The sequence below is a fragment of the Cicer arietinum genome, chromosome 5 (assembly GCF_000331145.2).
Source record: "Cicer arietinum cultivar CDC Frontier isolate Library 1 chromosome 5, Cicar.CDCFrontier_v2.0, whole genome shotgun sequence".
NCBI classification, from domain to species: Eukaryota; Viridiplantae; Streptophyta; class Magnoliopsida; order Fabales; family Fabaceae; genus Cicer; species Cicer arietinum.
Window position 1 is genome coordinate 61429893 of NC_021164.2, and position 23964 is coordinate 61453856.

Below are 23964 nucleotides of genomic sequence, written 5' to 3' on the forward strand. Positions count from 1 at the left end.
ATACATTAGTTATAATTTCATGAGATGTCTATTGTAATTAAACACGAATTAATAAATGTATTGTTTACATAAAATAAAAAGCATTAAATACATTTAACTATCGTTAATAAGTGTGAAAATAATTATTTTTGCATATAATTGAGGTCGAAGGAAATAAAATACAACATTAACTCTATAATCTTTAACAAAGTTAATGACTATAATCCATTTGTTTAAAATTTAGCATTCACAATTGGTTGATTAACATGATTCAACAATCAAACTCAATACCCCAAACCCCAAAGTTTGAAATACTTAACATCAGCCACTTGCGCTATTGCGCTAGCCCTCAGTGGTATGAAATGTCAGAAGTAGATTCCATCACTCCCATGTCTTGCCCGTGCAAAATAAATGCTATAGCTCTAATAATATGTAAAAACAGACGCAAAAAAGCATCTAGTGAGTAGTGACAAAAGAAAATTAGCCGGAGTTCGTTAGAATTGATGCAGGCTAGGATACCCACCATCACCACATCATTTCAATTCTGATATAACGATGGAATTGATGACGCCAAGTACTTATTTTGTTTTCTTTCTAATGCTGAGTGAATACCATTTACTGCAATAAACGTACTGTGAGTGTTGGAGGCAAAGCCTCAGTCCCCAGATAAACAACCTCAAATGTGACGATTGTTTTTTGCTTTTTTATTAAATGTCAGGTATCTTGATTTTAAAGGATTAATATGTACTACCAAAAAAATTCCAGTTCGTGGGAAAATCACTAAACAACAACCATTTAAGCATGTAAGCAGCTAGTTCATGCAAGAGAAACACAGTAAGAAATAGCTTCTCATTAACGAAACAGTAAGCAACTAGACAAAAGAGAAATAGATAAGATAATAAAAATTGACAGTGGCTTTGTAACATAAACAGCTAAGTACTTATATCCTCATTTTGAGAGTTGGAACTAGGAGAGAGCTCCAATGTAACCGGACAATGATCACTTCCATAGAAACCTGCAGACACAATAAACAAGGTCATACATCTGATAATATAAGCTGATAAAAAGTGATTTAAATAATTGTTGAATAAGAGAAAATGAGAGAGACATATGGTGAAACCGTGTGTATGAACTACACAACGGAGTCTGTTTTATATAGGCTCAAGGCAATAAATACAAAATTAAATATGGGAGATATTATCCCTATTTACATGATATGTAATAAATATAAATATATTTTCAACACTCCCCCTCAAGCTGGAGCATATAAATCATATGCACCAAGCTTGTTACATATATAACTGATTCGAGGACCTCTCAGAGACTTAGTGAATACATCTGCCAATTGATCATTGGAATTAACAAAACTAGTGGTGATGTCGCCTGATTCGATCTTCTCCCTTACAAAGTGACAATCTATCTCAATATGCTTGGTCCTCTCATGAAAAACTGGATTAGAGGCAATGTGCAATGCTGCTTGATTATCACATATTAATGTCATTTGTGTTGCCTCTTCAAATTGAAGCTCTTTGAGTAACTGTTTCAACCAAATGAGCTCACAAGTCACTAATGCCATAGCCCTGTATTCAGCTTCAGCGCTAGATCTTGCAACTACACTTTGTTTCTTACTCTTCCAAGATATTAAGTTTCCTCCAACAAGTACACAATACCCAGAAGTGGATCGCCTATCAATGGGTGAGCCTGCCCAATCGGCATCTGAATAACCAACTATCTGAGTATGTCCTCTGTTTTCATAAATTAGACCTTTTCCTGGAGCACCTTTAATGTATTTCAAGATTCGTATCACAGCATCCCAGTGTTCTTGACAAGGAGAATTTAAGAATTGACTTACCACACTGACTGCAAAAGAAATGTCTGGACGGGTGACTGTGAGGTAGTTTAATTTACCAACCAATCTTCTGTATCTCCCTGAATCTAAAAATGGCTCCCCATGATTAGGTAGAAGTTTGACGTTTGGATCCATAGGAGTGTCAACCGGTTTGGCATTCAACAAACCTGTCTCTTCAAGAATATCCATAGCATATTTTCTTTGTGAAATTACTAAGCCGTCCTTAGATTGGGCTACCTCAATACCCAAGAAGTAGCGGAGCTTGCCAAGATCTTTAGTTTGAAACTGATGAGATAAATGTTGTTTCAATTGGAGTATGCCCTGTTGATCACTACCAGTTATGACAATATCATCTACATAGACAATCAAGTAAATGCACCCTTGGGTTGAGTGACGATAAAAAAGAGAATGATCAGCTTCACTTCGAATCATGCCAAATTGTTGCACTACTGTGCTAAATCTACCAAACCAAGCTCGAGGAGACTGTTTAAGACCATAGAGAGACCTCTGAAGTCGACAAACCATGGTAGAGGACTCCCCCTGAGCAACAAACCCAGGTGGTTGCTCCATATACACTTCTTCTTCAAGGTCACCATGCAAAAAAGCATTTTTAATGTCAAGTTGATGTAGAGACCAATGTCTGATGGCTGCAATAGAGAGGAGTAGTCTAACAGAGGCCATCTTAGCCACAGGGGAGAAAGTATCACTGTAATCGAGGCCAAAAACTTGAGTGTACCCTTTTGCTACCAAACGAGCTTTAAAACGATCAATCTTACCATCAGGACCAACTTTCACCGTATAAAGCCAACGACATCCTACTAAAGACTTTCCCGACGGTAAAGGAACCAATTCCCATGTACCACTACTCTGAAGTGCACACATCTCGTCAATCATTGCTTGTCTCCACTCTGGGTGAGATAAAGCTTCACCTGGAGATTTAGGAATAGAAACAGAAGACAGGGAAGACAAACAAGTATAATGCAAAGGAGAAAGACGATGGTAACTCAAGCCAATGTAATGAGGGGATGGGTTACGAGTAGGACGTATACCTTTACGAATAGCAATAGGAATATCAAGGGTCGGATCCGATAAAGAAGGAGGTGGCGGTGAAGGAGCGTCTGGAGTGACCTCGGTATCAAGAACAGGTGTAGGGACATGTACAACCGATGGTGGTTGACGACGACGATATGTCTGAAGAGGTTGTACAGTTGGAGGATCAACAAGAGGAGTCTCAAGTGGGACAGTGGGAGGGGCCACAGGAGGTGTCTCAGGTGGGGCATACGTAATAGGCTCTAATGGTAAAAGAGAAGGTGAAATAGACTTTGGTAGGTCCAGAGGAATAGTTGCAGACAAAGGATCAGGAAGCGACTCATAGTATGTAACAGACTCAAAAAATGTGACATCAACCGATATGAGATATCGTCGAAGAGTAGGAGAATAACAACGATAACCTTTTTGGGACCGATGATAACCCAGAAAGACACATTTTAATGATCGAGCTGAAAGTTTGTCAAGACCAGGAGTGAGATTGTGGACAAAACATGTAGATCCGAAGACCCGAGGAGGAAGTGAGTGAAGAGGGGTACCAGGAAAGAGGATCGAGTGAGGGACTTTGTTATCAAGAGCAGACGAAGGCATGCGATTTATAAGATAGCACGCCGTTAGAACAGCATCGCCCCAAAAGCGAGATGGTACATTACCATGAAGAAGGAGAGTACGAGTGGTTTCAATAAGGTGCCGATTTTTGCGTTCGGCTACCCCATTTTGTTGAGGTGTATGAGCACAAGATGTTTGATGAAGAATGCCGTTAGAGGTCATAAAATTTTGAAATTGATGGGACAAATATTCACGGGCATTATCACTGCGCAAAGTGCGAATGGATACACCAAATTGAGTTTTAATTTCCTTATAAAATTGTTCAAAAATAGAAAATAATTCAGACCTATTTTTCATTAAAAATAACCACGTACAACGGGAAAAATCATCGATAAAGGTAACAAAATATCTAGACTCAAGTGTGGAAATAGTACGAGAGGGACCCCAAACATCTGAGTGAACTAAAGCAAATGGGGAGGAAGCTCGTTTATTAGCTCGATCAGTGAAATGACTACGAGTGTGTTTCCCTAATTGACACGACTCACAATTTAAGCTAGATATTTTGGTTAGATTAGGTACTAATTGTTGAAGTTTGGGAAGACTCGGATGACCTAACTGAGCATGTATAGTAAGAGGAGAATATGTGGTAGGGCACGCTGTTGATGGGTTTGAGAGATAATAAAGACCATTAGACTCACATCCGACACCAATTTGTCGTCCTGATATTCGGTCTTGCAAAGTAACATTGCAATTAGTAAATGTGACAACACAGTCATGAGAACGAGTCAATCGACTGATAGAAATTAAATTAAATGGGCATCCAGGCACATAAAGGACAGATTTAACTAACAGAGTAGGGAGGATTTGGACAGTGCCAATCCCTTGAGACTGTGTTTGGGAACCATTGGCTGAGACTATCCTAGGTAAATAACCAGATGTTGAGAGGGGAGAAAAGAGTCTTATTACCAGTAATGTGATCAGATGCACCAGAATCGAGAATCCATGGGCTATGAGAAAGTGAGATGCAAACAAGTGACTTACCACTTTGATGTGAGTCTAATGGTCTTTATTATCTCTCAAACCCATCAACAGCGTGCCCTACCACATATTCTCCTCTTACTATACATGCTCAGTTAGGTCATCCGAGTCTTCCCAAACTTCAACAATTAGTACCTAATCTAACCAAAATATCTAGCTTAAATTGTGAGTCGTGTCAATTAGGGAAACACACTCGTAGTCATTTCACTGATCGAGCTAATAAACGAGCTTCCTCCCCATTTGCTTTAGTTCACTCAGACGTTTGGGGTCCCTCTCGTACTATTTCCACACTTGAGTCTAGATATTTTGTTACCTTTATCGATGATTTTTCCCGTTGTACGTGGTTATTTTTAATGAAAAATAGGTCTGAATTATTTTCTATTTTTGAACAATTTTATAAGGAAATTAAAACTCAATTTGGTGTATCCATTCGCACTTTGCGCAGTGATAATGCCCGTGAATATTTGTCCCATCAATTTCAAAATTTTATGACCTCTAACGGCATTCTTCATCAAACATCTTGTGCTCTGATACCATGTTGAATAAGAGAAAATGAGAGAGACATATGGTGAAACCGTGTGTATGAACTACACAACGGAGTCTGTTTTATATAGGCTCAAGGCAATAAATACAAAATTAAATATGGGAGATATTATCCCTATTTACATGATATGTAATAAATATAAATATATTTTCAACAATAATAATGATGATGATGATAAAAAGTGATTGAAATAATAATAATTTTCAAAAGAAATATATTTTCACTACATATGCTAAAGGAGGAAAGTAGCAATAAACACCATATTTATATCGCAAATTTCAAAGAAACTAACCTTGTAACTCTATCCCTTGTCCATGCATTTCACATGCAACAATCTTTTCTTTAAGTTCTTCTGAAACTACAAAATAGTCTATTCTCATCCGTTTCCCACGGTACCTTCAAAGAAAACACTCATAAAAATTAACAACCCAAAGCCATCAATTAGATTTGTCAATTATGGAGTCTTACTTTCTTTTTTAATCTATTACCAAGTCTTACTTAACTAGGCAACAACATTAAAAAGAATCCCATCCCTTATATTTGCAACTCACCACACATTTTAACAGCTATTACAGAGGATGCCTTTTTAGTGGTAAAAGGAAGAAATGCAACAAGAAAAATGGTTTAGACAAAAAACCAAAAACATATTTTAAATTTTTCAAAATGTATGGCCTCCACATAATAGTAAGCACTATTGTAGAGAATCAATCCCTATGGCATAAAGATCAATAAAATCAATTTCTTACTTCCCAATTGGGTTTCCAGACCATGAGAAGCCCTGCTCCATGTCCTTATCCTTGTGCAAAAATCTGTAGGCATCTACCAGCTTTCCCCTAAAGAATGCTCCGTGATATCAGTTATCTAGACTTATAAATAAACAATTCAAAATAAAGGAGATATTGGATAGACACTACAACCAGAAAAAAGAGTCAATAATGATGCAAGATAATTTTTTTATTAGTTCAGTTGTCCTTGTCTTCAGTTGCAATGCAATACTCAGAAAATAAAAACTTCATAAACTTTTCCATAACCTCAGAAGATTAATATCTAAAGACCAAATGTGAACCTACTAACAAGAATTAAATAATAGTGAGAGATGGAGAGAAAAAGAATGAACCCATTATTGTTCATGAAATTAGAACAACAAAAGGAGACAAACCTCCTTCCAAAAAGGACATGCCACGTCTAAAACTGAGCAACTGCTCATTTCCTCGAAGGTAACAATTCAAACTGAATCTCCTTTCTATGATCCCGTCCTACTTTTTAAGCTAAACCCATGTTATTACTACTATAAGCACCTACCTAATTCTACAACAACTGTATAATTAATTCTAAAACTTCCAGTTCCAGGGTACTATCAAAATGACAGGTCCAAATTCTCCTAGTCTTCCTAAACTTTCTGTAGCCACTCTTTTGCTGTTTCTTTTCCTTTGATTGATGCCGTTAATTGTGATACTTGCTACCTATTGTTACACATCATGCAAGCCCAATCCCCTACCTCTCTAACTTCAACTTAGGATCACCATATCGAAAAAATCCCATTGTGTCTTGGTGTCATAATCCACCATTATTAGAAAATAAAAAATTTATCACCCCTTTAAATGAAGCAAAAGTCAATAAGAGTAAGTTGTCAACAATTAAAACTAAAAAATATCTAGGTAGTTAATCCCAGATAGCGGTGCGTCGTGGCCAACCCCAAAAGTGGGATCGCGGGATAGCGCATTTTGGGATAGGCGCATTTTTGGACAAATTACATGAATAATATTATATAAACCTATATTTAATGCAAAATTGACAAATGACTCAAACTCAGAAACATTCATAATTAGTAATAAAAATCCACAAGTCTTACTCTTAGATAAAACATACATTGAAATAACCAACAAAAGTAATGAAAATATAGATGATGCATATTAAAAGTCTTTAACACAGAGTAATAAAATAACTAAATATTAAAACTCAAATGCATGCTCTAGCATAGGAATCAAAGATAAGCATCATCTTCATTAGCATATTCTTCTTCCTATTCTTCCTAGGTGAAAGTAGAAACAACAAAACAAAGAAGGAATAAATAATAGCGAGATCTTGTAGAGAAACGCTGGGCTTAACTACGCCGGGATAGCAAGATCTTGCCCGGATCTTGTTTTGAACTGTCGTGGACCACGTCGTTGTGATCAGACACTTCACCGCACCGGGATCTTGCCGATAAACTTTGAAATTAACTACTTTGAAAATATATTATTGCAATGGACACAACTATTAAGCTATAGGTGGTTCAAACAAATAGGGAACCAAAAGGTGGTTTAAAATGAAGTTTAATTAAAAATCAGATACTACAAATTGTACCAAATGCTATAAATAAAACTCACTTCCTAAAAGTTAATAATTATGCATATCAACTATGTGATAGTGGATTTGAAGTAATTTTAAAACCCACTTTATGCGAGGTTAAACACATCCTGTGGAAAAGTTTTTTTCTCTGGAATTAGAAAAAAGAATTATTATGAGTTATATCGGGATGATTTGCCTATTAAATCTTGTTTTATGTCTATTGAAAAGGATAAATGGATTTGACACAAACGAACTAGTCATACAAGCTTATACACTTGGTAATATTTGTAATCTGAAAGAAACGAAATTGTAAGCCTGATGAGGCTAAGAATATATCCAGTGAAAAAGAGTTCCATAAGAGGACAAGTCATTTTGAGCTTTAGTGAAAACTCACAAGTTTGTGAGGACTGAACGTAACCTACATTGAGTGAACCAGTATAAATTTGGGTATATACTCTCTCCTCTTTATTTATTTAACTATCACTTAAAGTTTCAAATTTCTATCCTCTGACTTTTATCCTCTCGTAGAGGATACAGAGTTAAAAAAAAATTAAAAACTACAATATATCTATTCAACCCCCCTTCTAGTAATATTTTAGTTACTTCACAACAGTGGTACAGAGACGGTGGCAGAAAACGGCAATGCGAGTAACAATAACCAGATCCGAAAGCTCCATAAATGGATGCCGCTAGTGGAAAGGAAACAAGCGAAATTCTTGGAGGAAATCAAGATGATTTGCTACATGGTGATTGGATTACTGTGCAACGTAAAAAAAGGCAGAATAAACCTTCCATTTTCGGTGGCAAGGAAATGGTCAACAAAATAAAGTAAACAATAAGTTTGACTCCCTTCAAAAGGTGTATGATAATTTTAGAAAAGATACCAATAAAGAAGGAGAAAAACAAGTAAATACCTTCCACATTCCAAAAACATGGAGGAAAAAAAGATCTAGATTGGAAAATGATACAAATGACAAGACACATGCTTTGGAGGCTATAAAGGGGACCCACAAAAAGTTGGAATCAATTGACACATACAAAGAAGGCTACACGGTTTCCCAAGTGAGAAATAGAGTGAAAAAAAATTAATTCTCAACCAATGGATCCAAAGATAAATCTTGCAAATATGGCAATGCATGGTACGCTAACATGTAAGAATGGGCCTGTTGCAGCAATGGAAATCAACAAACCGGTCTTAGCTAACAGCTTCAAGCATAGTGTGAAGTTGAATAATGGAGACCAACTCAATTTAATACAGATGCAACCTATGATATACCTCACACACAAGGAATGGATGAAGACATCGAAAATTTGGAGACAGAGTCCCATATGCAAATCATTTAAGATGAGTATAATATATTTATCTTTTGCCTTTAATTTTATTGTTTTAATGATTATTTTATCTTGGAATTGCAGGGGTCCTCAAGGAAAGAATTTCAGTAGAGCACTCAAAAATTATTGTAGCCAATTTAAAGTGGTGTTAAAGCCACTAATACAATTAAAAGACTGTTTCCGCAAGAATTTGGGGAATGAGGCTAGTGGGTTCGCTGGAGATATTTGGTTGATGTGGAACAGAGACGAGATACATATTACTTTGGTTCAAGAAAATCAACATTTTCTTCATGTTAAAGTTAGATATGGGGATTCTCAAAATTGGTTGTTAACTGTGGTGTATGCTAGTCCTAGAGGGATATAGAAACGTGAGACCTAGCACGTTTTACAAAATTTAGCTGCTAACATCTCGCCACCCTTGATGATGTTGGGGATTTCAATGAATTTTTTTGGCCTGAGAAGCAAAAAGAGGGCGCACGAGTCAACATGTCTAGATGTATTGAGTTTGGCAATTGGATAAATGATTGTCACTTGATGGAAATAACCATTGTGGGTTCTAAGTTCACTTGAAGAAGAGCCCGATGGAAGAGAAGATACCGTATTTTCAAAAAGCTTCATCGTGTTCTTTGTAACGTCGATTGGAGACTCAATTTTTCAGAAAGGGTTGCTAGAGTTTTGCCTCGTATCCAGTCTGACCATTATCCTATTATTGTTATGCTTCAGGAGGAGACTTCTAGTCCCCCCAACCGTCCCGTTAGATTTGAAGCGGCTTGGATTATGCATGATAATTTTAACCCTTGAATAAGAGAGAAGTGGATCTATGAGGGAGATTTAGTTCCTTTGTTGGAAGGTATGACTTCACTTATTAAAGAGTGGAACAAATACATTTTTGGAAACATATTCAAGCGTAAGAAGGAAATCATAGCTAGGTTGAATGGTATTCAAAATAGCTTTTATTATGGGTACAGTAGATACCTTGATGTGCTTGAATATGATCTCCAAGATGAGTTGACTCAAACTCTTTATCATGAAGAGTGTCTTTGGTTTCAAAAGTCCAAAGGTAAGTGGATTATTGGTGGTGATATGAACACAAAATATTATCACTCCAAGACTATTGTGCGTAGAAGAAAAAATAAAATCATGACGCTTAAAGATGAGTGTTGAATATAAAGAGTATTGAGAGACATATTGAATAACCCGTTTTTTTCAACTACACAACAGAATTTCTTTATATAGACAAAGAGGATTAAACAACCCTAATTTACAGTAATATTAACGGGCCGGAATACTTACAGCCCATCTAATCTAATTATTTACATTCTAATATAATATTTAACAATGAGAATAGAGACTGGAAGTTTGACGTTGCGAAGTTAAAGGATATAGTTATGGGACATTTTTCTTATCTTTTTCATGAAGATCAAGTTAGACTGGAGAATCATCAGGTAAGTGTGCGCTCTATGTCTTCTATGATTGAGATCCCGAAGACTTTGTTTGAGATGGGTCCCCACAAAGTCCTGGGGGAGGATGGTTTTCCAGCTCTTTTCTGCTAGCATTGTTGAAACATTGTGGCTCCTTCTTTATACTAGTTTGTTAGCAGTGTCTAGAAGGATCCCTCTCAGATTAATTTGACTAACAATATTATTATAATATTCAACATAATATTATTATAGGGCAAGAGATGATTCATGCAATGAAAAGAATGAAGAGCCAGAATGTATTTATGTTAATAAAGATCGATTTGGAGAAGACCTATGATAGACTGAATTGGAATTTTGTTACTCAATGTCTTCGGGATTGTAAGTTTCCTGAGGAGTTAATTAGTTTAATTTATTATTGTATTTCTACTTCGACGTTCAAAATTTTATGGAATGGGGACAACCTTGATAGCTTTGTCCCGTCTAGAGGTATTCGACAAGGTGACCCCACCTTTCTCCTTTTCTTTTTGTTATTTGTATGGATCATTTGTTGCATATTATTGCTTACCAGGTTGATGTAGGTTATTGGAAGCCAATGCGTGCATGGTGTACGGGACCTAAAGTGTTTCACCCTTTTGCAGATGACCTTCTGTTTGTAGAGGCCACTATAGGGCAAGCTTACTGCATCATACATTGCTTGGATCAATTCTGTCAAGCCTCAGACTAGAAGATCAATGCTGAAAAGACTCAAATTTGTTTCTCAGCTAATGCAAATCCCCAATTTGGACAAGAGATTATGCAACATACGAGGTTTAGAGAAGCTTCAAGCTTGGAGAAGTATCTTGGGGCAAACATTACACATGGTAATAGCTCTAGAAATAGGTTTCGACATATTACTGAGTCGGTTCAAAGGCGTCTGAGTGGTTGGAAGCAACAATGTTTGAGCTTGACAGGAAGAATTACTTTGAGTCAATCTGTATTGAATTCAATTCCTTACTTTCATATGCAATATGCCAAAATCCCTATAACTATTTGTAATGAGTTGGAAAAATTACAAATAAAGTTTTATATGGGGAGGCACTGAGACAACTTGCAAGACTCACTTGAACAATTGAGAGGTTTGTTGTATGCCTAAGGAGACTGGTGGTTTAGGCATCAAACGACTTGAATGATGCTTTTCTTTTTAAATGCTTTGGAATTTATTGACTAATCCTAATGACTTATGGTGTCAGGTTCTTGTTAGAACTGGAATGTAAAACTGAAGGTAAATGAATAGAAAAGAAGAAAGAAAGAAAATCAAGAAGGGTTTCTCTCAAGAATGTATTATTGGAACTAACAGAAATGAATAGAGTAGCAGTTACAAAATTACTAACTGGATTGCCCTGTAATTCAGTCTCAACCAATTAACTCTCTAACTGCCTCCTTATTGAACACTAAGCTTCTATTATTTATACTAACAATCCTAACTAATTTAGTTAGGATTTACAGCTGGCACAACTCAGCAATTAACATGACTAACAACTTAGCAATTAAGTTTGGTTCCTTCTCTCATACACCTTCCTAATAGGAAGCCTTGCTTGACTAGCAATCCTATCAATAAGAAAATTCAGTCTTAGTTAAGGAATGATCACCAACCAAAGTAATCAACTTGCCATCTTTAGACAAGGTAAGCTCCAGCTTGCCAAAGTTGATTTTGACCTCTCCCAAACCAGAGAGCCAATCCAAACCCAACACCAAGTCCACCCCTTGCAGGGAGAACAAATAAAAGTCTTGCTTAATCTCCATTCCTTGCAACTGCAAACTCAACTTGCGACACTTTCCCTTACATTTCACCCTATGACCATCCTCCACTTCCACCATGTAAGAAGGAGTATCTTCCACCAGCAAACTCAGTTTCCGAACTACTTCATGAGAAATGAAGCTATGAGAAGCTCCACAATCTATGAGTACCACAACAGAGTAGTTTTGAACTGCCCCTTGTATCTTCCAAGAATTTGTGGAAGTCAGTCCAGCCATTGAACAAAGAGACAATTGCAGAGAATTGAAAGTTTCTACCTCAAGAGACTCAGCATCATTGTCCTCCTCGTCATCTTCTTCTAAAATAATCATACGAAACTGCTTATTCTTGCATTTATGGTCTCTATGATATGGCTCATCACATCTGAAACAGAGCCCCTTCTCCCTTTTGTCTCTCATCTCAGCCCCGGACAAATGTTTGAAATCACCACCCCTGGTTTTATTCCCTTCCCCAGCCTGAACGCTCACCAGATTAGCAGCAGAGGTACCACCCTCAGTTTTGTTATCCAACCAAGGCTTAGTATCAACAGTTACCGTCTTATTGTAAGAACTAGCCTTAGAAATAAGTGTTGGTTCCTTTCTTGGTCAAAACCAGATTCTTCTCCTCAATCATAATAGATTTTTGAATTAAATCAGACAGAGACTTTAGTTCATAAAGTTTTACCTCCACTTGAATTTCCTCTTTCAAGCCATTCATGAAAATTCCTTGTGCAAATTCTTGATCAATGGTCTTCAACGCTCCAACATATTTCTCAAACTCCTCCACAAATTCCACCATCGTCCCTGTTTGTTTAAGTGCCAGCAACAACTCAAAGGGATTTTGTACCATTGAAGGTTGAAACCTGCGAACCACCGCCAGCTTGAACCCGTCCCAAGTTGGTTCAAGATTGCACCTAGCCCACCAGTAATACCAGCTCAGCGCTCTACCCTCCATGGCCACCAAAGTGGCACACAACTTCTCCTCCTCGGGAACACTTCGCAATTCGAAGTATCGTTCCAAACGGTGCGTCCAACCGTACGCATCGTCGCCTGAGAAAATCGGGATGTCCATCTTCCTCCACCGATCGCGCTCAACGAGTTCACCTAGGGATCTACCACCGCCGCCGCTGGAATCAATCTTGGTCGTGAGTGCAGCCAATTGATCTTCCGTGTGCTTGGCGCGCGCTTCTGCCAACTCCAATCGTGTGCGCCATTCCTCACGCTCCTGCTCCCAATCACTCGCATCTCTCACCATGCTTCTTGTCTTCATGCAATGCGCAGTAAAAGAAAGTGAACTCAGGGCACCAGATCAGTGCTCTGATACCATTGTTAGAACTGGAATGTAAAACTGAAGGTAAATGAATAGAAAAGAAGAAAGAAAGAAAATCAAGAAGGGTTTCTCTCAAGAATGTATTATTGGAACTGACAGAAATGAATAGAGTAGCAGTTACAGAATTACTAATTGAATTGCCCTGCAATTGAGTCCCAACCAATTAACTCTCTAACTGCCTCCTTATTGAACACTAAGCTTCTATTATTTATACTAACAATCCTAACTAATTCAGTTAGAATTTATAGCTGGCACAGCTCAGTAATTAACACGACTAACAACCTAGCAATTAAGTTCATACACCTTCCTAATAGGAAGCCTTGCTTGACTAGCAATCCTATCAGTTCTCTTGAATAAGTATGATAGAAATCAAAACTTGTTAGAGAATATAATTTGCAAGTCGAATGATTTTGTGTTATGGAGATCTATAGCAAAGATTTGGGACAAATTTCAGCAGAATATTACTTTGAAACTTGGGAATGGAAGGAAGATCAATTTTTGGCTTGATTGTTGGATCCCAACGAAGCAACCTCTTTTATTCAATTTGTTGCAAACTGATTTAATTTTAGATACTACTTTGACAGTTAAAGATGTTGTAAACAGAGAACGGGAATAGAAACTTGATCTACTTCAAAACTGGTTCACTGCCGATATGGTTAATCACATTACTACTATTCCTCCGCCTGTTCCTAAAGATGGTGAAGATAAGTTGGATTGGGGTGATAATAGATTTAATGAATTTCCTATTAGCAATGCTTATAACTACCTTTCTCCAACTCAAAATGTTACTTCTACTGATACCAACTGAAAAATCATCTGGAAGTGGAAAGACCCCCATAAGATCCAGACTATCATTTGACTTATGTCACATGAGAGACTTTTGACAAACCATACACGACACAAATGGAACCCAACAATCTCTGTTGAGTGCAACAGGTGTCGGACACTGAAGAATCTTTGATTCATGTGCTGAAGAATTTCCCATATACGACACAGGTATGGATTAGACTTGTTCCTACTAACAAAATGACTCATTTTTACTCTTTTTCTTGCAGGGATTGGATATCTTACAACCTTAGAAAGAATATTGCAGAGCATCAGAGATCTCAGTAACAGTCCATCTTTATGATATCGTGTTGGTACATGTGGAAATGGAGGAACAAAACAATTTTTGAAGAAGGCTTTCAGGGTCTTAATAACCCAACTGAAACAATCATGCATCTTGTGAAGGAGATTGAAAATGGAAATTGTGTGGAAAATAATGTACATCTGTTGATATCAAAGACCATGCAGGTTCGCTGGAGCAAAATAAATAACAATTGGATCTAGCTCAATTGTGATGGTACTTACAAGAGTTCTACATCCATTGTTGGATGTGAAGGTCTTTTTCGGAATTCTTCTGGAAATTAGATTAAGGGGTATGCGCGAAAAATTGGTATATGTAATGCTCACTGCTGAGATGTGGCCAATGTTGCATGGGTTGGAGTTAGCTTGACAAGAGATGATTACAAACCTAGTGATCAAGAGTGACTCAAAAGTCTTGATAGATATGTTATGTCAAGAGCACGTGGATGACCACATTTTTCCAACCTTAATTCGTAGAATCAGAAAGATGACTCGACGAGATTAGCAGGTCAAATTCAACTATACATGGCGTGAAGGAAATCGTTGTGCAAATTGGCTAGCTAGTTATAGTCTTACTTTAAACAATATTGAGCTCTTCATTCTCCCAGCTCTCCCGCCGGATGAATTGAAAACCATTTTAGGTGATTTAATTTTGGAGTCTCCTTCCCTATACTTAATAGAGTTGTTTGTTAATTGCTTTTTTGATCCTTTTTCTCTATGCCTTTAGACTCTCTTTTGTACCCAAAAAAAGAAAAACCCACTTCCTAAACCTTTACATATTACAACATAACAAACATTAAATGGCTCCTGACAATTTATATCTTCATCAAGTTAAACAATCTGCAGTGAAAAAAATTCATGCTTCGTAGTTTTGAGTAGATTCCTAACCAATCCAAGCATGATTGCAAGATATAAGGTTTTGGCATGTTGATGTTATAAGTAGCATAAATCAATGAACCAAAAAGAATAAAGAAATGACTCACTCTTTTAAGATGGTACCAAATCGCGCTCTTTCGGCCAAGGTAAATCCAGGTTGCCCGTAATCCTGCATAAATCCAAATTATTGGATATTTAATTACTACGTGGAAGATATATTACACTAATTGATCTGAATTGTTAGAGATATAAATCCTTTCTTGGGCCTCTACCTAACAATTTAAGCTTGGAAGAGTTGGTACTTGACAAGGTACCAAAGTGTCTATTAAACAAGTAACAAGTATTTAACATTTCAATCCTTGCATCCATTCTTCACAAGCGTGATCATGTTAGAGTCTCAAAGACATAAATAAAGCTGAATCTATTTTAGAGGAAACTTCAAGTAAATTGATTAGACCTCTTTATTTGGAGGAACATAACCATTGAGTTTTGCTGCACTGAAAAACTCTGGATGACTCACATCGATCTCTTCATGGCTGCACAAGATGGATATATGAGAGTTAAAGGCTAAAATTATTCATCTATAAGAGTTTTGAAGTTCATGACAACTATAAAAATGCTTTCAAACTAGGTAAAAATAATTCTAAAAGCTAATACAAAGCAGTGCAGCCTCAATGAATAAGTTTCATATAATGCAAATAGTTGCATCAAAATAAAATAAAACAAAAATCTTAGTGGTCCTCTCAAAATGTTAGATTTCTGTTTTCTAGATGGCATGACTAGTAACAAACAGATGCATCCAATAACTGACCAACCTCATATCTAGAACTTCATTACTAGATATTATTAAATGACAAAAGAATGCATAAATAAAAGTAAGATGCCAAACAAATTGGACATAACTAATTAATACTATACTGCCAAAACCAAAAGACAAATGGATATTAGCCACCTGACATTCAGATCCCCACACCATATTAAAGGCTTGTCTGAATTTTGGTTGACAAATTCCAGGATCCTTTTGTCCCATTTTCTTCTCCTTTGAAATGAGTTTGCCTCCTCTTTCCACCCATTATTTGGAACATATGTATTCAATAAACGAAGTGTTTCAAATTCAGCTAAGATTACTCGGCCATCTGGTTCATGTTTTGAAGCTAACAACAAAAACAAGAATGAGGATCCATTAGCAATAAACAGAGATTGAATATAATCTAATGCAAATATGTTAAAAAATTATTATTTCAGGAAAAAGAGCTAAGCTGCATGCCTTTAGGACATATAAAATTAATTTTAAAAGTTAAACTGCAATTTTGCATAGATATACAATAAACTTTTAGCAGCAAGAAAATTTCAACAACCAAAATATTTTAATAATATTTAGGAGTATTCTGAATAATCCTCCAGGTAAATATATTTTACATTAAAATGAAAGTATATACTGTAATGATAAGATTGTGATTCTTTTAAAGTTACACACGAGCATGCTCAAACCCCCAAGGATTATAAATTAAGATCAATAGTTTTCATATTCTTTTCAGTAAAAAAAACATTAATATCTGAAAGCTGAAAAGAATTAAATGTAAATGTAAATAAATAAAACATCTAATGCCATAAATACAATAATAAATTCTGTGAAGTAGAATACCTGTTTTATCAAGATTGAAAACAACACTTTTTGGCTTGAAACATTTTTTCACAAATAGTGCTGTCCCTGCATACTTTGAATCTGCGAGTGACCACCAAACACGATAGTTCCCAAACGGTGGATTTGAAAGTGCACGCACCAATATCTGTAAGTTTGACCAGACATTCACATATCAATTTAGCAACAATATTGCTTTGTTCACTTTCAGTGTTGAAGTAATGTCAAGCCATATTAGAGAGGCCATAAAGCCATTCACGAGCCTTCAGCTAATAATAGCCTAGTTTTTTCAATAGTTGGCCAGTGACATGGTATCAAAGTCTCCACGGCTCAGTAGTGCAGACTCTGATCCTTGCTAGTTGCCACCCTAATTCTGCTAAATAGAATACTTTCATTTGATTTGAATGCTTAAAGAGTTCCAAAGTTCATATTTCAAGTAACCTGATCATGCATTTGTAGCTCTTCTTATTATTTATAAATTAGAGAAATGAACTTGTCCAGCAGAATCAAATACTAAGCTTTAATGTCATAAACACAATGACTGTGGACTAATACAATTGACCAGGTAGCATAAGGTCATTCAAGATAATGCTAAATCTAGAGTCATAGGATTTGGCCAACCAAGCAAATGAAGTTATCTTGTTTCCCTCACATATGTACGAGTCAGACAAGCACCAGAGCTAGGAATTCAATAATTGGTACGACCAATCAAGTTGGGGCAAGTCAGCAAACGGCCATTAAGGAGTTGGTCGACCGAGTAACTAAAGCTGTCTTACTCCTTTCCTACACAAACTAGTCGAACGAGCACCGGAAGACCTGACGTGGCACACTTCCACACGTCTAGTATAGACAGGTACAAAAGGTAGAATGAGGCATCTCCCATGCAGCCGTCAGCCCTAACGGAAGAAGCTTTATAAGGACCCCCTAAGTTAACCTAATGAGCCTTGAACAGGCAAATGAATGACCCATAACCCTAGGTTGATTTGCCTATATAAGGGAAGTGAAGTTAGGAAGCAAGCTTGCCCTAAAAATTGAAGGATAACTCATCCTTTGTATCTTGTACTTACAGACGTGAACAGACAGTAATCTCAGTTTCATGGTGAAATTAAATTACCTTCAGCATCTCTAACCTCTATAAATAAGAGTGAAATCACTGACCTATTCCTAAAGTATATTATGCTCTAGTTCAAAGACACTATTTATTAACCATATTGATTTATTTGTGATGCAGTGAGTTAGTTAAATAAAAATGATATGAAAATGCAATGATGATTATAAAATAAGAGGATTAGTTACCCTTTTTTCTTCTCTGGAGGAGTTAGTATCATCTTTAATTTGATCTTGATTTTTAGGAGCGGACTTGGAATTGGAATTGGAAGAAGCAGCGGGCATTCGAACTTCTTGAATGGCAATGACATCGGGATCGAATGTGGTAATGAATTTGGAGAATTCGGACCAATTGTTCTTAACGCGAAGGAATAAACTATTGGCGTTCCAAGTCAGGAATTTCAATGGCTCTTTCTTTGTTTCATTTTCTTCTTCTTTTTCATTCTCATCTCCTTTCGGCTTCTTCAAACATCCCGCTGAATCTTTCTCTACTACTTGGAAAAATCGTTTCATCACTCTTCACACTCCCTCTTTCCTCTTTGCTCTTTCCTCTTTGCTTTGTTCCTTCTAATTCTTCTCCCCAGTTGCTACTACACTCACAGTCTAAACAAACATTACTACTATTGCTGCTATTACTACTACTACTATTATTATTAAATATTATTACATCATTATATTATTATTATTATTTAGAAATGATTGTGTGATGATTGATTGTTTAATTAATTAATTAATTTTTTGTCCAAAAATAATTAATTAGTTTATACTATATATTAAACTATTTCTTTTGATAATTTTATTCTTTTTATTTAATTAAATAACTATTTTTTTTTTCAAATATGTATGTCTATGCCTAAAGAGTACTGAATTTTGCTATAACATTTTTTTTCCCAATTTTATCATTTATTTTATAAATTTATCATTCCTTATTAATTTAAATAACTAAATATAAATTTTAACTTGTGATAAATTAAATACAAATAGTTTAATATATAAACTCAAAATAAAAATAACAAAAATAAGGACTTATACATTGAATTTAAAGATATTTTTTATAGAGAAATATTTTATAATATTATAAATATAAATTTTGTAGAGACTATAAAATATAAATTTTTTAACACATTAAAAATGAAATTTTATAAAGACTATTTTTTTTTTTTACAAAGAAACTTATTTAATCTTAGAGTTAGTTGAATTGGTTTGTACATTTTTTCTTTTGAACATTTGTGCATTATCTCATTCCGTATACAAGTGCCAAAATATCCACATTTGAATCAACTATTGCATACCTTTTTTTAAACGTTTCACCTGAACTCCTCAAAATTTTGTTAGGATTTTTCTCAAATTCTTCTTTCTAATGTTACAAGTTAGGGTTAATGCTTTAAAAAAAAAACCCACAATAATCACATCCTACTTCTTAGTTGAGAAAAAAGATGAATTTGCAAAGATATAATACTTTATAAATATATTTTATATTAAACTATTTCTTTTGATAATTTTATTCTTTTTATTTAATTAAATAACTATTTTTTTTTTCAAATATGTATGTCTATGCCTAAAGAGTACTGAATTTTGCTATAACATTTTTTTTCCCAATTTTATCATTTATTTTATAAATTTATCATTCCTTATTAATTTAAATAACTAAATATAAATTTTAACTTGTGATAAATTAAATACAAATAGTTTAATATATAAACTCAAAATAAAAATAACAAAAATAAGGACTTATACATTGAATTTAAAGATATTTTTTATAGAGAAATATTTTATAATATTATAAATATAAATTTTGTAGAGACTATAAAATATAAATTTTTTAACACATTAAAAATGAAATTTTATAAAGACTATTTTTTTTTTTTACAAAGAAACTTATTTAATCTTAGAGTTAGTTGAATTGGTTTGTACATTTTTTCTTTTGAACATTTGTGCATTATCTCATTCCGTATACAAGTGCCAAAATATCCACATTTGAATCAACTATTGCATACCTTTTTTTAAACGTTTCACCTGAACTCCTCAAAATTTTGTTAGGATTTTTCTCAAATTCTTCTTTCTAATGTTACAAGTTAGGGTTAATGCTTTAAAAAAAAAACCCACAATAATCACATCCTACTTCTTAGTTGAGAAAAAAGATGAATTTGCAAAGATATAATACTTTATAAATATATTTTTTAGTTTATAAATTAAATGTGTGTTTGGATATTCGTTTAGCCAACTTTTTTAGCGTCTCAATGCACTTTCCACTGTGAAAATTAGAAGTTATAAAACATAGGTTCCACTTTAACGTAGTTTTCCCCCATAGTTTTATTTAATATCAACGCAGTTTCAAACATATGCTAAAGAAATTCAGGCTTTGACATTTTTAGTCATTAAAAGGATTACCTAAATTTTAAGTTTCATTTGTTCTCTAGGTGTAAATAATAATAATGAAAAGAAAAAGAAAACTGAACATAAATGAAGCTTAACAAGAAATAAGCTTCTTTACACAACCAATATAACATTGATATTTTCATCATTAGCTTAAAAGGGTGAGGCTGAAAACATATGAGCAATGGAGCAGTGATAGAAATAGTGAAGGAGACTTGAATCATACAAAATCTGGATCACTTCACAGTTTGCTAGCTGACATATTGCTTCTCAAGAAGGCTACCACAAAATGCCAAATCAAATCTCTCCTCAGGAGGATCACCAATGAAGTCAAATACAGCATCTGCATTTAAGAAATCTTCATCTGCTGTATACCTGCATTTTTAGATTAAAAAATAATAACAATAGAAACATTTTCTTCCAAACAAGTAGAAATTTAGAAAACTTAAAGCTGCTTCCAATATTTAGTCAAAACATACCCGCTCTTTGTTACGATACACTTCATTCCAGCTGCTTTAGCAGCTGCTAAGCCTATGTTACTATCCTCGACGACAACACATCTGTAAATAACAACATTTCACATTCAAATGTTGCATACTAAGTTAAGCATCGGACACTTTAAATTACAGAAGACATTAGAAAATTGAAAGGTTATAAGAATGATTATAAGTGATTATCTGCAAAATGCATCAAAATATCACATGTTGTATCAAGCCTAACTAGCAACTGTAGAATTGTGTGGCATTTGTTGGAACCATAATTTAAGAACAAGTTATTATCGCTTAAGTGCTACTATCATGTGATACCTTGAAGGTTCGACACCGAGAGTGCTGGCTGCTAGTAGATAGATGGCCTGTCACAAAGAGCATAACATAATTAGCCACATAGATCATGCCATATTGTACATTCAATCATTTAGAAAAAAATGGCTGCACAGTTCAACATGAATATGTGAAACGGGACTGCATATATACTTAGTTTGTGCCCCGAAAATCTATCAAATTAGCATCGGAATGATGAAATCTCACCGGATCAGGCTTTTTGCGGGGAACCACGTCTCCTGCAAATATCTGGATTTTTTCTGCTCGCTCAGGTCCCAGTAAAAATGATACTATTGCAGAGACCTAAAATAAACTCACATAAAGGTCCTGAGATGAAATACAAATAAATGCAGAAACGATAACTAGTATCACTGATAACTAATCTACTATAAGTTTGAAGAGTTGTCCCTTAAATAGCTCAAATCATCTGCATTGCGCTTAAGAATAAATTACATAGCATTGTCAACAGACAACCATAAGGTTGTAACTAATAGCAATTGAATCTCTAAAATATTATGAAACAAGGATCACCAAGCCATTTTTCCCTATAGTCAGAAAAATTTGTGTAAGAAATTGTGTAGTGATTATGCATACCGCCTTCTCATTGGAAGTGCTGCAAACTGCAACATTGACTCCTTGAGCTAAAGCCTGATCAATAAGCCTATATGTTTGACAGAAAGAAACACATAATAAGGTGAGGCACAAACTTAACCTGTCCTGATTTAAACGAAACAGCGCTTCTTAATTTATGTTGCAACACTTAACATGAAAACTACAAATATATATTAGAACAAAAATCAACATAACATGATATCATAAACAATATTAGTCTACTATTAAGTGATGTTTCCACAAGTTCTAAATCAACTATTTAACAGGTAAATTAACTTCTCTAGTGTTTCCACTTCCAATTTTAAGTAAAATTGGTCAGAATCGACTTTAGTTGGGACCCAAATAAATGAATTAATTTATATGTTTAATAAAAAACAACATACTAGTAAAAGAAAACATGAAACATTATGAAGATAGATAGTAACCAACTTTGCAACACCTGGGCGAAGAGGCAAGAGTTTTTTCTCAATAAGTGCCATGAATAGTTCTGTCTTTCGCTTGTGAAGTGAGGCTATGAAATCTTTTCTTTCTTGTTCACCCGTCGGGGCATTCGCAGGCCAACCGGTTTTGTTAAAGTACGCTGTCATCCTACAAAAAAACACATGAATTCTCTGTAGCTTTTCAAATTCAAAACAAAAATGTAAAGAAAAAGTTGTATGAGTACATTTGAATTTCTTACCTTTCTTTTCCACCTCCAATTTTGAGCAATTCACCGTACAGTTCCACGTCCCAGGTAACGCCTAGTTCTTTCTGCTTAATTCAACAACACACAGGCACATGTTATATAGTCTATGAAGCATATATTCTAAAACGGACCTCTAACACGACATGGGCATGTCGATATTACTAATGTGAAAATTAGGACTTTGACACCGACAAATTTATTTATTTAAAATGAATAACTATGAACATTATTTGTAAAATCTAACATGAAAATCAAAATATATTTACATGTAAATTGAGTCATTTGTTTCATCACAAAAATATTCTAAAACAAAATATGAGATAGTATTTCATCTTTGTTCATCCATCTACTAGTAAAAAGTTAAAGATAATTTGATCAAATTTGATATCTTTAACCTCTTCATTGATCATCATTGTTTGTAGATGTATCGAAACAAACAAATAAAAAATGTCGAACACTAATGTGTGACGAACACTGCGACACACCTAATCTCAAATATGTATGGGATTTCATAAGTTATGGTCAATATAACTCTGACACTTTGAATTGAAAGTGTACTATGTGTGTAACATGTGTCGGTATCGGACAGTGACAAGACAACAATACTGATGTGTTGACTTCAATGTGTGTTTGTGTTAGTGATTCATAATTATAGTAGTTAAAGCAGAAGAGGCAGGTCACGTATAAATATTAAGAGATTATAAAAGCGGAGGGACCTCTTGGAAGGTATCGTTGAAAGAAATGCGGTGGCCATCTTTTTCGGTGTCAACGAGGACACCATCACAGTCAAAGAGAAGAGCTGAGGGAAAAGTGGAAGAGGAAGATGCTGATGCTGAGCAAATCAACCTACGCCTTCTGATTGAAGGAGTTGATATCTTAAGAGCACCGACAGTGAAAGAGGATGGTGGAGTTGTCTGTTGTTGATGATGGTCCTTGTTGTGTTTTAGGAGACTATTTAACGTTGTTGTCTTTGGTTGATGATGATGATGAGGTGATGGTGTTCGACTCAACAGTGAAGTAGTGGAAATGGAGATGAGGCTATTTGCTGTTGCCATGGCCATAGCCTTCACTTGCATTTGCATACACGGATTGATCATCACACATACTTCATTCAATTACTACTACTTATCTGCTTCTGATAGAGTGGGACCGTTAATTGTGGTTTTCAACTTCCAACACAAGTTCGTTTTGATGATTAGGTGCTGTGTTCAATTTAACCCCTTTCTCACTCTCCACGTGGCCTTACTATTTGCACCTCACATTGGCTTCCCACACCTCTTCTCATTTTTTCTTTTTTTATTACAAATACGAATGAAGTGATACAAATATTAATAATTATAAATTTTTTCATGAAGTTAAACAATTAATTTGTAAATATCTATTGAAGTATGGTACTTTTTTCAAGTGGTGTGATATATACACATACATGAAAGTTATGATTTTCTTTGTAATTTTAAATTTACAAATACGAATTTAAGCCGTTTAGTTAATGGCTAGCTTATAAGCAGTTAATTTCAATTATGCACC

At 35.1% G+C, this 23964-nt stretch overlaps 3 protein-coding genes across 3 annotated transcripts; all 3 read right to left on the reverse strand.

Moving 5' to 3' along the window:
* Positions 1 to 702: 702 nt before the first annotated feature.
* On the reverse strand, positions 703 to 18590 carry LOC101497306 (DNA-(apurinic or apyrimidinic site) endonuclease). Its single transcript, XM_004501776.4, has 8 exons — positions 18133 to 18590; positions 16840 to 16984; positions 16147 to 16348; positions 15652 to 15730; positions 15302 to 15363; positions 5753 to 5839; positions 5299 to 5402; positions 703 to 994 (listed from the first exon to the last, which is right to left on the reverse strand). Exons 1-8 carry the CDS (start codon positions 18454 to 18456, stop codon positions 912 to 914), a joined length of 1086 nt encoding a protein of 361 aa, XP_004501833.1. The 5' UTR covers positions 18457 to 18590; the 3' UTR covers positions 703 to 911.
* Positions 11563 to 13118, reverse strand: LOC140920246 (uncharacterized). Its single transcript, XM_073368225.1, has 2 exons — positions 12523 to 13118; positions 11563 to 12464 (listed from the first exon to the last, which is right to left on the reverse strand). Exons 1-2 carry the CDS (start codon positions 13116 to 13118, stop codon positions 11681 to 11683), a joined length of 1380 nt encoding a protein of 459 aa, XP_073224326.1. The 3' UTR covers positions 11563 to 11680.
* Positions 18591 to 20286: 1696 nt separating the features above from the next.
* On the reverse strand, positions 20287 to 23617 carry LOC101497628 (CBBY-like protein). Its single transcript, XM_004501777.4, has 8 exons — positions 23154 to 23617; positions 22432 to 22502; positions 22182 to 22340; positions 21735 to 21801; positions 21348 to 21443; positions 21126 to 21172; positions 20799 to 20879; positions 20287 to 20694 (listed from the first exon to the last, which is right to left on the reverse strand). The coding sequence occupies exons 1-8, from the start codon at positions 23532 to 23534 to the stop codon at positions 20571 to 20573; spliced, it is 1026 nt and encodes a 341-aa protein (XP_004501834.1). The 5' UTR covers positions 23535 to 23617; the 3' UTR covers positions 20287 to 20570.
* Between the last annotated feature and the right edge of the window lie 347 nt (positions 23618 to 23964).

What these genes read in the sequence shown, in the direction of transcription:
- LOC140920246 (XM_073368225.1), bottom strand. Translation starts at nt 13,118, where the DNA reads ATGGTGAGAGATGCGAGTGATTGGGAGCAGGAGCGTGAGGAATGGCGC. An exon ending in CTTTATGAACTAAAGTCTCT is followed by an intron (nt 12,465 to 12,522) that starts GTCTGATTTAAT and finishes GTTTTGACCAAG; the next exon opens with AAAGGAACCAACACTTATTT.
- LOC101497306 (XM_004501776.4), bottom strand. Translation starts at nt 18,456, where the DNA reads ATGAAACGATTTTTCCAAGTAGTAGAGAAAGATTCAGCGGGATGTTTG. An exon ending in CCTCCAGAGAAGAAAAAAGG is followed by an intron (nt 16,985 to 18,132) that starts GTAACTAATCCT and finishes TCAAACTTACAG; the next exon opens with ATATTGGTGCGTGCACTTTC. An exon ending in ACAAGGGATAGAGTTACAAG is followed by an intron (nt 995 to 5,298) that starts GTTAGTTTCTTT and finishes TTGTGTCTGCAG; the next exon opens with GTTTCTATGGAAGTGATCAT.
- LOC101497628 (XM_004501777.4), bottom strand. Translation starts at nt 23,534, where the DNA reads ATGATCAATCCGTGTATGCAAATGCAAGTGAAGGCTATGGCCATGGCA. An exon ending in TCAACGATACCTTCCAAGAG is followed by an intron (nt 22,503 to 23,153) that starts GTCCCTCCGCTT and finishes TGAATTAAGCAG; the next exon opens with AAAGAACTAGGCGTTACCTG. An exon ending in GCACTTCCAATGAGAAGGCG is followed by an intron (nt 21,444 to 21,734) that starts GTATGCATAATC and finishes AGTTTATTTTAG; the next exon opens with GTCTCTGCAATAGTATCATT.